This window comes from Podarcis bocagei, assembly GCF_964188305.1.
Source record: "Podarcis bocagei genome assembly, chromosome: 1".
Taxonomy (NCBI): Eukaryota; Metazoa; Chordata; class Lepidosauria; order Squamata; family Lacertidae; genus Podarcis; species Podarcis bocagei.
Window position 1 is genome coordinate 130,634,811 of NC_138125.1, and position 12,834 is coordinate 130,647,644.

The 12,834-nt window shown below is 43.0% G+C and overlaps 2 protein-coding genes across 3 annotated transcripts in view; one reads left to right on the forward strand and one right to left on the reverse strand.

Annotated features, from left to right (window-relative positions):
- GTF3C3 (general transcription factor IIIC subunit 3) overlaps nt 1-1,808 on the forward strand; it is a 34,409-nt gene extending 32,601 nt beyond the window's left edge. The window contains exon 18 of the mRNA XM_081211326.1: nt 505-1,808. Coding sequence (XP_081067452.1) covers nt 505-627 — 123 coding nt within the window. The 3' untranslated portion in view covers nt 628-1,808. The remainder of the gene's footprint in view (nt 1-504) is intronic.
- Nucleotides 1,780-12,834, reverse strand: part of CCDC150 (coiled-coil domain containing 150) — a 59,539-nt gene continuing 48,484 nt past the window's right edge. Inside the window, exons 22-28 of one of the 2 annotated variants that reach the window (XM_081205115.1) lie at nt 10,461-10,655; nt 8,757-8,825; nt 7,940-8,101; nt 5,983-6,069; nt 4,792-4,917; nt 3,202-3,340; nt 1,780-1,885 (exon numbers count right to left, since the gene is read on the reverse strand). In XM_081205115.1, the coding sequence (XP_081061241.1) occupies nt 3,236-3,340; nt 4,792-4,917; nt 5,983-6,069; nt 7,940-8,101; nt 8,757-8,825; nt 10,461-10,655 (744 nt within the window). In that variant the 3' untranslated portion in view covers nt 1,780-1,885; nt 3,202-3,235. Of the gene's footprint in view, nt 1,886-2,887; nt 3,341-4,791; nt 4,918-5,982; nt 6,070-7,939; nt 8,102-8,756; nt 8,826-10,460; nt 10,656-12,834 lie in introns of those variants that run through there. The other variant, XM_081205114.1, reaches the window with a different exon arrangement.

The following is a 12,834-nucleotide window of genomic DNA, read 5'->3' on the forward strand; positions in this document are numbered from 1 at the left end:
ACTCTGTGCTAGCATTCGAGTGATAAAGGAACTAAAAGGAGGTGGCTAACAATTAAGGATTTATTATGTTTTCAGAATGTATTAGAAAAATTATATAGAAAGGTTTATTGTTTTGTGTACATTCAAATGTAAGATAAAATATATGCAAAGGGACTTGACAGGAAGTCAAAGTTGAAGAAAAGATTTTGGAAGATAAAAGGGGAAAAAATATTTACTTTCATTATTATCATTTTGTGTGTGGGTGTCTGCACATATGTGTGTTGTATGCAGTGTTTGGGAGAAACTAAGACGGTAAATAACAAACTAAACATTGATATATGTAATTTTTATTTCTTAATTATATTTAGTGGTAGTATGGCTGTATTGTTTTTTGTAACATAAAATCATTCAATAAAAATTATTAAAAAAACAAAAAAAAATTGCTGGATTGTCATTTATGCAATATGTGACAAGTACCCTTTTGCTGCACTTGTTCAGGCAAGTTGTTTTTCTTCCCTCAACTAGGGAATAGAAGCAGACCAGACGGACTTGCGACGGGATATTGCCTTCAATTTATCGCTCATCTACCAGAGCAGTGGAAATATTAGAATGGCTCGGAAAATGCTGTACACGTATGGAATTGTGTGAGGTGAAAGCCGGCATCGAAAACTGATTGAATGAAATAAGATGGATTACTTTCCTTGCTTTCGAGGAACCTGGAAATACGCTGCTGCCTTTTGTGGATCTGAGGCTTTTTGACACCGGGCAAAACTATGCTTAAAGATTTCTCCAGATTGGCTGAACGTGAAGCAGCCAAGTAGATGGTTCAGGTTTTTACAAAGAGGATCCCTGCCATGGGTTGAGCAGATCTGAGGCGTGACACTGACCCCAACCTGACAGGTGTGCTGGAACGTGCAGCGTTTTTTAACATGCAAATTGTGAACAGAGCAAGTCGCACATCTTAATAGCCAAGTACACGGAACGTGGGACATTTTGCTCAGAATGTACAATTGGGAGAGAGTACGAGTAAAGGAAATGTGCTAGATAACTCACCAGCAAAAAGGCTTCTACTTCTTCAGTGGAAGATCAGCCTGCTTTCAAGGATATTTAACATACATTAGTCCTTTGTGTCTGGAATACCCCATAATCGACGAACCTAGCAAAACCTTTGGAGCCTTTTTCTGGGTGCGTGTTTGTCCAACAGTTCATTACTAAGGAGATTCTGAAGTTACTGTGTTGTTTGTTTGCATCCATGTGAACTTGTCTGTGAAATCAAACCATTTTCTTGCTTTTCTGAAACCGGGGAGACAGAGAGGGTTTAAACTAAAAGCTATACCTGCTCAACTTGAAGTAAGACCCATTGCGACTTATTTCTGAGCAGACATATACGGGTTTGTGCTGTAAGGTGCTAACTCTACCAAGCCGTGCTTGATTGCCAGTATACTGCAAAGAAGTATTGGTCTAGTTACTCTTCAGAAACACAATCAACAAGTGTATAGAAGTTTTTAATATTTGATGTCTTAATGTGTTTCAGCTTATTGGAAGCTGCCCAGAGTGGCTGGGGAAACCCAGTCAGATGGGTGGCATATAAATATTTTCATTATTATTAAGGGCATCCACAACCACTCCTGTGCACAGGACTGCAGTCTTAAACTATCCCGTCACAAGCTCTTATTCCCTCTACCCTGCCCTTTGCATATATATATATATATATATATATATATTGCTCTTATAAATGAGTTATTGGCTGCTTGACACTAGTTTTTTTAAAAATTGTGGTTCCAGAAAGGAGTTAAAAGCTTGTTTGATTAAATTTATACATTACTATATTTCCAACTGTCATTACTTCTCGTATACGCAACATGTCGTCCTACAGGTGAGCTCACCTCATCTTCATGTATTACAGCTTAAAGAAGAGGTTGTTCAACAGGGAGAGAAACCCAGACTGTTGTAGAAAACAAGAAGTATGCTTTAATTTTTAAATACACACACGCCCCTCCTCCCTACACACACACATCAGATTTATATATTACACGGTAGTGGTCAAAAACAAGAGGAAAGATACCAGAAGTACAGTACATTCTTGCCCATGATTTAGGGTGGCTCTGAGGTCAGTTCTGCTCAGTACCCAAGCTTCCTTTTGGAGGCCCAAGCAACTGTTCCTAGCTGTGTGAATTTGTCACCTGCCCCTTTCACTTTAACGATTCTAGAATAATCACTGTTTGCATAATATTTCATCACCAATGATATACTGGATTGTTTTGTGCCTTTGGGTTTGCCTTACCTAATAGTTAATGAGCAGAGCAAGGCACCCACAACCTCGATACTCAGTGAAGAGGATAAGGTTCAGTACATAGCAGGAATAGCCAACATAGTGCTGTTCAGATGTTTTAGGCTACAGCTCCCATTATTCCTGCCCTATCGTCCATGCCGCCCGAGGCCGATGTGGGTTCGAGCCCACCATCCTGACGACATCATATTTGCTCCCCCTGCAAGATATAGGTGCGGACTGTTATTGTCTCAGTTGTTATGTTAGAGGGAAAGCATTTTCCGCAAGCACTGCACTTTTACAACAGCAGGAGATGTGCTTGCTCAAAGCTACCCATCAAACATACAAGTCCTATCCCATGGAACATGCCAAGCTGATGAAGGGAGACATAGACATTTCGGAAACCAGCATTGGTGCATTTAAATAATCTACGACACTGCTCCGTTTTAGGATTCAGCTCTGCTATTTTTCCAAAAGTCCCCAAGGCCTTCACCTACAGAGAAGCCTATCCTGTAGCAGTTACACCCTCTGGGCTGCTTGTGCATGTATTTGGCACAAGCTTGCCCCTCACTATGTACAGAGATGTAATTGCAGGGATTTAAAGACCCCAGGGGGAAGCATTTAGCAGGATGGGGGGGCTGTAGAAACAGTTTTTTTAATAAAACAGTTTGAAAGTTCCCCAGAGGCGTTATAAGAATCAGAAAGCTGAACCCAAAGATTTAGAGGATTCCTAGCTGCCAGCCAAGTTTGGTGTGTGTGTATATATATATACACTCTTTAAAAAGGACTTTTTCTTCATTCCTACAGAGCACAGCTAGTTCACACAGGAGCTCTTCCTCTGCTAGCTTCAGGAAGTAGATGGATGCTCACATAATAGGTCCAGCCTTAGGCTCTGCCTAGGTATAGCATCACCGGCAGCCTGAGAAGTGGTGTTCACAGGTACAGGGTTATACCTTGCAGCCTGGAACCTCCTGGCAAAGCAGCCCTTCACTTGTTCAGCTCACTTAGATATTTCCTCTTGATGAACTGCAGGTGGTTCTTGGTCTCCCAGCGCTTCAGGCATGCCTGAGAAGGAAGCTTGGTCGGCCTTTCCTGTTGACACATAGGATGCTTTAGTCAGATCTGCAAGTAACTCACAGAACGTGCAAGAGAAAATATTAATGTAATAATAATAATAATAAATTTTATTTATATCCCGCCCTCCCCAGCAGAAGCCGGGGTCAGGGTGGCTAACAACAATAAAATAGTACAACATTCTAAAATCATTTCATTATAAAATTAATTCAACTCAAAATGATGGCAACCATTAGGCTAAAGTTCTGTGAAGAATTACCAAAGGAAGGGGTCAGGCTGTGCCTTGGCCAAAAGCCTGGTGGAACAGCTCTGTCTTGCAGGCCCTGTGGAAAGATGTCAGGTCCTGCAGGGCCCTAGTCTCTTGTGACAGAGTGTTCCACCAGATCGGAGCCACAGCTGAAAAAGCCCTGGCTCTAGTTGAGGCCAGTCTAATCTCTCTGTGGCCTGGGACCTCCAAGATGTTTTTGTTTGAAGACCGCAAGTTCCTCTGTGGGACATACCAGGAGAGGCGGTCCCGTAGGTACGAGGGTAAGGTGAGCAGATCAGCCTTTTGGATTGATAGGGCCAGGTCGTAACTCTTGGCTAAGCCTAAAACACACACAAACCTCTAAGATTCACTAATCTAGTAAGCGGATGCCTTCATCTATCAGAGGAAAGCCAGTCCAGCAATAAATATCTGGAGCAGCCAGATAATCTGTTAAATTCAGAACAGAGGTGAGTTTCAGTGAGGGACTGTCTCTCATGGAGGGTGAAGGCTGAAGGGTTTGAGGAAGAAAGCTGATAAAAACTTCAACGTCTACAATCCTTTCCATTTGTTATGATTATTCTTCCAATTAAGGTACCAACTTCCTTCCTCATGGAAGCCTCCATGCCTCTGGAAGGCACATGAAATGAAGGACATTGGCAGCCCACCTCAAAATTTAAGAATAAAAATCATCTGTTGGATTTCTTCCCCCAGACAGCTCGTATAAGAGGAGGAGGAGGAGTTTGGATTTGATACCCCGCCTTTCACTCCCCTTAAGGAGTCTCAAAGCGGCTAACACTCTCCTTTCCCTTCCTCCCCCACAACAAACACTCTGTGAGGTGAGTGGGGCTGAGAGACTTCACAGAAGTGTGACTGGCCCAAGGTCACCCAGCAGCTGCATGTGGAGGAGCGGAGACACGAACCCAGTTCCCCAGATTACAAGACTACCGCTCTTAACCACTACACCACACATGAGTTAAAAAAAAGGGCGCTCTCTCTCATGAATTCTTCACACTGCCATTTTAAAAACGAACAAATCTTAAGGTCTCTTGGCACAGGCATAAAGATTGACTGCAACCATCTTCATAGCGCATAAAACTGAATTTTTACAGGCCCAGTATAGTACTACTCTCAGCAGCAGCAGCAGCACAAACAAGGGAACAAACCATTAGGGAGCCTGTGTCATGACACCTTTTTTGTTTGCAGAAGGTATTCCCTTACTGACCTCTTTCTCATGCTCCTCACAGAAGTATTCTCCAAGGTTCTTCTGCCTGTTTTTCACCAGTTCACGCTGCAGACTATCGAACTTAGACTTGAACCAGTGGTGAGCTTCCTCAAGGTTAGCAGTTATCTGCAGCAGGGAAGGCATTCAAACTCAGTTACATTCCAACCTCATGGTCCAGGGATCCTTTGACACAAATCACCTTGTCAAAAGTTTTTACATCTTTGAACGTCTTTCTGTAAAGACTAATCCATCAGGTTAATTCATCATGAGGTGCCTTCCTTGTTCCCAGTCATCAGTACAAGTCTGATAAGGATCAGACACGTATCGTACTCCCCAAAGCAGGATCAGATCCCGTTTTGTATTATTGTTATATAAAGAAAATAAATGCTTATCTTTTAAGGACCCCTCTTACTGTACCTACAAAGCTCGGCCTCTTAAATGTCTTGCTTGCAACTTAATTAACAAAACAATAATATTATCATTTATGACAGCAAGACCATTAAATAGGGCTTGTGAAAATCAGAGTGCACATTTGTGGACACATTACAATGTTAGCACTCAAATGCGTAACTAATATTTTGTAATGTTAAGGTTAGGCATGACTGGGTAAAGTGAATATAGTTGTATGTAGAGTAGCCTAGAATACGGGAAATTGTGCACCCATCCTTTGCACAGTAAGGATTTACCGTATTTTTTGCTCTATAAGACTCACTTTTCCCCTCCTAAAAAGTAAGGGGAAATGTGTGTGCGTCTTATGGAGCGAATGAAGGATGTGCAGCTATCCCAGAAGCCAGAACAGCAAGAGGGATTGCTGCTTTCACTGTGCAGCGATCCCTCTTGCTGTTCTTGTTTCTGAGATTCAGAATATTTTTTTTCTTGTTTTCCTCCTCCAAAAACTAGGTGCGTCTTGTGGTCTGGTGCGTCTTATAGAGTGAAAAATACGGTAACTGCAGTGCTGTAATCGCTGGCATAGCTCTTAGGAATGTGTCACCTCCAGATGATTTGCAACAACATTCATACAAGTGTGTGTATATTTCATGTGAATTCCCCCTTGCATGCTCAGAAGTCTCTACAGCTATCATATTGAACTCTCTTTTTCTTTGAGACGGTTACACCTCTCACTGCTCAGCTGCGATACTGTCGTGTTATACTGACACGGCAATCCCTCTCCCTCTCTGCTTCAATACTTACATGTTCTGACTCTTTGCTGGCTTCTTTCAATTTCTGTTCAGTCTCCTCTTTGCATTTCTTCAAGTGCCTGACTGTGTCTTCCAAAGCCTTGAATGTTACGGAAAAGTCAGAATGAAATCATTTGCCATTCTTCTGCAGAGCAGTTTGCTCTTAGGTCTAGATTCTTAACTGATGCCCCACACCCAACCTGGGAAACAGGAGCTCACTTCTATGGACCTCTTTGCTATGGGCTTCTTACAATGTACAGGTGAAACTCGGGAAATTAGAATATCGTGGAAAAGTTCATTTATTTCAGTAATTCAACTTAAAAGATGAAACTAATATATGAGATAGACTCATGACATGCAAAGCGAGATATGTCAAGCCTTTATTTGTTATAATTGTGATGATCATGGCATACAGCTGATGAAAACCCCAAATTAACAATCTCAGAAAATTAGAATATTAAATGAAATCAGCAAAACAAGGACTGCAAATAGAGCAATATTGGACCTCTGAGAAGTCGAAGCATGCATATGGACTCAGTACTTGGTTTGGGCCCCTTTTGCATCAATTACTGCCTCAATGCTGCGTGGCATGGATGCTATCAGCCTGTGGCACTGCTGAGGTGTTATGGAAGACCAGGAAGCTTCAACAGCAGCCTTCAGCTCTTCTGCATTGCTCGGTCTCATGTCTCTCATCTTTCTCTTGGCAATGCCCCATTGATTCTCTATGGGGTTCAGGTCAGGCGAGTTTGCTGGCCAATCAAGAACAGTAATCCCATGGGCATTGAACCAGGTTTTGGTGCTTTTGGCAGTGTGGGCAGGTGCCAAAGTCCTGCTGGAAAATGAAGTCAGCATCCCCATAAAGCTCATCTGTGGAAGGAAGCATGAAGTGCTCCAAAATCTCCTGGTAGACGGCTGCGTTGACCCTAGAATCATAGAATAGAATCATAGAATCATAGAGTTGGAAGAGACCACAAGGGCCATCGAGTCCAACCCCCTGCCAAGCAGGAAACACCATCAGAGCACTCCTGACATATGGTTGTCAAGCCTCTGCTTAAAGACCTCCAAGGAAGGAGACTCCACCACGCTCCTTGGCACCATATTCCACTGTCGAACAGCTCTTACTGTCAGGAAGTTCTTCCTAATGTTTAGGTGGAATCTTCTTTCTTGTAGTTTGGATCCGTTGCTCCGTGTCCGCTTCTCTGGAGCAGCAGAAAACAACCTTTCTCCCTCCTCTATGTGACATCCTTTTATATATTTGAACATGGCTATCATATCACCCCTTAACCTCCCCTTCTCCAGGCTAAACATGCCCAGCTCCCTTAGCCGTTCCTCATAAGGCATCGTTTCCAGGCCTTTGACCATTTTGGTTGCCCTCCTCTGGACACGTTCCAGTTTGTCAGTGTCCTTCTTGAATTGACCCTGGGCTTAATGAAGCACAGTGGACCAACACCAGCTGATGACATGGCTCCCCAAATCAACACAAATCAAGCATCTGGCATTGTGTGCCTCTCCATTCTTCCTCCAGACTCTGGGCCCTTGGTTTCCAAATGAGATGCAAAAGCTGCTCTCATCAGAAAAGAGATTTGCTTCCTTCCGCAGATGAGCTTTATGGGGATGCTGACTTCATTTTCCAGCAGGACTTTGGCACCTGCCCACACTGCCAAAAATACCAAAACCTTGTTCAATGCCCTTGGGATTACTGTACGCCATGATCATCACAATTATAATAAAGGCTTGACATATCTCGCTTTGCATGTCAAGAGTCTATCTCATATCTTAGTTTCACCTTTTAAGTTGAATTACTGAAATAAATGAACTTTTCTAATTTTCTGAGTTTCACCTGTACAGAGCTAGGGGCTGGGGAAGAGAGCCGATGATGGAGGCCTGAGCAGCCGCTGCCATGGAGACCAATGCCAAAGTGTGCTCAGCTGCCACAACCCTTTAGCTCGGTTGGGCCGTGGCACCATTACCTGACACTCTTCCTGAATCCGCTGCCTTTGCTTCTGTTCTGCGACCAGCTGGTTCTCAAGGTTTCTGTTTTCCGTTTCCATCGCTTGCTGATTCCTGGCTAGCTGCTGCATCTCGCCTTGCAGGGTTGTCAACTCAGCGACAAATTCTTTGATCCTAAGGGACTACGGCATGAAAAGAAATCAGATCCCATTATGAGACAGACTAAGTTGTGAGATTAATAGTCAGAGGGGGAGGTGAGCCATTGCTTTGTTATCATGTTTGGATTGTGTGTTTGATTTGGCAAACCCTCCCCTGGAAGGACTGATTTATGGTGCAACTGGTCTGGGAAAATTAATGAGGAGACGCTTAGACTTTATTACATCGGAAAAGACTAAAATGGTGCCTGCTGCCCGAATAGGACTTTTGGATCAGCGTGTGGTGATTTAAGGAGAGCCTTACAAAGTACACACAGAAATATAATAATGTTTGGTTTAACTCGCCTGCGGAAACAACTCAGAGGTTATTAAGAAGAAAAAGGATAACAACAAGAAGACTGGAAGATGGGATTTGTGAACATCAAAAGCAGCAGAAATATGAGATGATTGGACCCTCACTGAACTCGAAACATGGGAACCCCCAACAAAATTTAAAATTCGGCAAAATATTTGGACTTCATTGGTATAATTTGGAATAATTAATGTGATGTGATTGGATTGTTAAATGGAAAACTTACTAAAAATTATTTAAAAAAGAAAAGAAATCAGATCCCGTGACCCCATGCACGCGTTTCAATCTGCTTTCCACTCTCCCACCTGCTGCACGGAAAAGAGATTCTACCTGCTCGTGGTTTTTCTTCTGGTACTGCTGCTTCATCTCTTCCATTTGCCTCAATTCCGTTTCAATCTCCTGGAAATAAATCACAAAAGCGAATAGAGGAACGTCCCAAGAAAACGCCTTGCTTCCGTGACAGAATGCAGTTATTATTAAGCGGCGCCTGCCTCTCTCCTGAAGTTTTGTTCTGATGCCATTCAACAACAGGAAGTATAGTTAAATCTCACTGGATTGTGCCCACAAATAGTAAGCCAAGGAGGGAGAAGCTACAGCACTGCCCTCCAAAATAAAGCAATGTTGCACAGCTGTCGTCTTGCTTCCCCTTGGACATAAAAAGTGGGACAGGGTGTTGGGCAGCAAAATGGGTTATGAAGCAAAGGCAGATCATGGGGACAGTCAACTAAAGGCCCAGGAATTTTAAGCGCTAGCATTGATGGACCTAAGCAAATTCCTTGTTGCACCTAGGGCTGGGCAAATTCTGGTTTTCAGCTTCGTGATATATCACCAGCTAAACATTGCGATATACAGTGGTACCTCAGGTTAAGTACTTAATTCGTTCTGGAGGTCCGTACTTAACCTGAAACTGTTCTTAACCTGAAGCACCACTTTAGCTAATGGGGCCTCCTGCTGCCGCCACGCGATTTCTGTTCTCATCCTGAAGCAAAGTTCTTAACCTGAAGCACTATTTCTGGGTTAGCGGAGTCTGTAACCTGAAGCGTATGTAACCTGAGGTACCACTGTACTGATATATCACAACATGTGAAATAAGGATGGAACTATCTAGAGGCATTGACTGACTTCACAGTTTTTCCCACATCGCGATTTTTGCAAAACACACACATACATCTTGATTCGAAATACATTGCCAGGTCAAAAATTATGAAATCAGTATCATGATATGGACTTCAAACTGGTTTGGGGCGATATATCAATATGGCATCCATCCCTAGATGCAACTTATCCTTAAATTTTCCTACTCCCTCAAAATCACTTGACAAGTCGTACCTGGTGAGAAAAGCAGGTAACAGTGGTCTGCAGCAATGAGAGTAATGATGATCCATGTTTTATTACAGTGGTACCTTGGTTTACAACAGTAATCCGTTCCAGAGGTCCGTTTGTAAACCAAAACAGGTTGTAACCCAAGGCGCACTTTCGCCAATGGGGCCTCCAAAAAAAATAAAAATTGTTTGTCATCCAAAAAAAGGTTGCAAACCGGGACACACACTTCTGGGTTTGATGTTTGTCATCCAAAACGTATGCAAACCAAGGTACCATTGTACTTAATACTTTTAATGCAGCAATTTCTAAAAATCCAGCCACAATTGCCTATCAAATCTGCTTCTACGCATGTGGAGTGCACACGTTTTGCCTGTTTCCAAACAGCATATATAACTGAAAAAGCCAAACTCCTACCTCCCCAGCACTGATCCAATAGAAGACACTGACTTACCAGCTTTTATCTGTGCTGAAAATGCAAAGGAAACTTAAGAGATTACATATCAATGCAGTTTAGCACTGTATAGCGCTAATCTACTTCTGCAAGAGCCAGTTGGTTTGCAGCTGCAATAGAAACTCAGCTAAGGGGAACGCAATGAAGTCTCCAATCTATCTGGTATCAGGTTGATACTGAGAGGGCAACTTTCAAAATGGTAGATTGCAGGATGTGTTAAAGTCATTTGCATGAAACACCCACCCACCCACACCCCTCACCTTTATCCTTCCTGCATTTTGCGCATTGTTGGTCCTGGCATTGAAGTACTGCGTGATTAACGCTTTCTGCCTCTTCAGCTTCTCCTTCTGACTAGCCAGCGCTGCCTCCTGCTCAGCGACCTTTGCCCGCAGTTCCCTGTTAAGGCGTGACATTTCTCCAGATTTAGTGCAGGCCTCCTCCAGGGCTTTCTTCAGCTACAGGGCACCAAGAAAGGGCAAGTTCATGCTCACTTCAAGAAGAAGAAAAAAGGGGGCTCAACACTCACTTCTAAACGACTCCTCTGCTCCCATCACCCCAAGAGCTTTCCAGGTCTTGGTTTCCTATCCTGAAGGCAATTTGTCCAGGGCTTGCTGGCGGAAAGTGGGAATAATTTCAGTCCAGGGGCCACATGAGTAGGGCCAGAAGCAAACATGGGTGTGGCAAGAGGAGGCAGGACTTGGGTGAAGAGGTGTTGCCCAGGGAGAGTCGCCAGACCAGGGGGGCAGGGCTTGGACAGCCATATTTGATACATGGGTCTCAGGTTCCTCACCCCTGCTCTAGGGCTATTATTATTTCTTGAGAGTAAGACACGTCCCTGGTTAAAACTCCGGGTAAGCTGGATCAGGGTTTCCCAAACTTTGGTCTCCAGCTGTTTTTGAACTCCGATCATCCCTAGCTAGCAGGACCAGTGGTCAGGGATGATGGGAATTGTAGTCCAAAACCATCTGGAGACCCAAGTTTGGGGAACCCTGAGCTAGATGGACAAAAAGTCTGACCTAGTCTCAAGCAGCTATCTATGCTCCCGTGATTTTAGCCAGCTGCAGCCTCATGAAAATTCACAGGGGCGCATATATCCATGGTGCCAAAAGGAATTGAAATGTGATGTCTGCCATCTGAACCTTGGTTGACACCTTTACGTCAGCTCTGAATGAAAAAGCCACCCCAGGGAAAGAACACACATTTTATCTTCCTCTATAAAGGTAAAGGTACCCCTGACCATTAGGTCCAGTCACGAACGACTCTGGGGTTGCGGCGCTCATCTCGCTCTATAGGCCGAGGGAGCCGGTGTTTGTCCACAGACAGCTTCCGAGTCATGTGGCCAGCATGACTAAGCCGCTTCTGGCGAACGAGAGCAGCGCATGGAAACACCGTTTGCCTTCTCGCCGGAGCGGTACCTATTTATCTACTTGCACTGGTGTGCTTTCGAACTGCTAGGTTGACAGGAGCAGGGACCGAGCAACGGGAGCTCACCCTGTCATGGGGATTCGAACCGCCGACCTTCCGATCGGCAAGTCCTAGGCTCTGTGGTTTAACACACAGCGCCACCCGCGTCCCATCTTCCTCTATACACCCCCACAAAACCTAGAAAATAAAATAACTGGCTGTTAAGTCGGGGGGAGGGATTGCTTCTAATCATAGCGCTCTTTGCTTCCCTAGGAGCAGTTTCCATCCAAACATTTTGCTCATGTTTTGTTTAAGCAGTGGGTTGCTTTACAAACCATGAATTAACCACGAGCTGTCTCACAAAAATTCCAACGAATAGCTTACTTCTCCAACTTTGTTTTGTTTTCCACCTGCTCTTTCATCACGTCTTAAGAGGCAATGCTGGGTTCTCACAATTCCAAGCCACAGTTCAAACAAGCCATGGTTAGACATTTAAAGAATCAGGTAAAAAGGTTATGGTTATGAGAAGCTGGTAAAAATAAGACTTAAGTCTTAAGTTTTAAAGTTTTGTATAAGATAAGATGAAAATAGAGCAAGGTAATGTAAGGACAGAATACTATGAATTATGGAAAGGATTTGCTGTGACAATTATTAATCAAGATACAAGAGATGGGAGGAGGAGGAGGTCATGGAAAGAAGGTAATGAAATTCGAGAATTTGAAAATGATGGTTTTATTTTTTCTTTTTATTTTTTCTTTGTAACTTTGTCTTTTTATTTCTTTGTAATTTTTTTAAAAATTCTTTTTTCAATAAATATCATTTAAAAAATAAAAAATAAAAACAAGCCATGGTTAGTAAGCCAACAGCAAACCGTGGCTTCGAATTATTATTTTGTTGACAGTAAACAAACCAGTTATGTGTGAATACTGCCCAGCAGCCATGATTTAACAAATGTTCCCCACAGCTTAAGAAACAACAATTTAGCATTATGTGCAAACTAGGCTTAAAGGACGTTAGCAAAAGGGGAAAGGAAAATGAGGACCATGGCACTTACGCTGAAATTAACTTCTTATAGTAATACTGGACTCAGCTAAGCACATTTATTTATTGAGAGTTGGAAACTCTTATATATGGGGAAATATTCAGTTTCTGAGTAGGATAAAAGCTTTTCATTTCCTTAATATAAAGAAAATGCATTCTATTTCCTTCCTGGCATGTTTGTATTTTGTA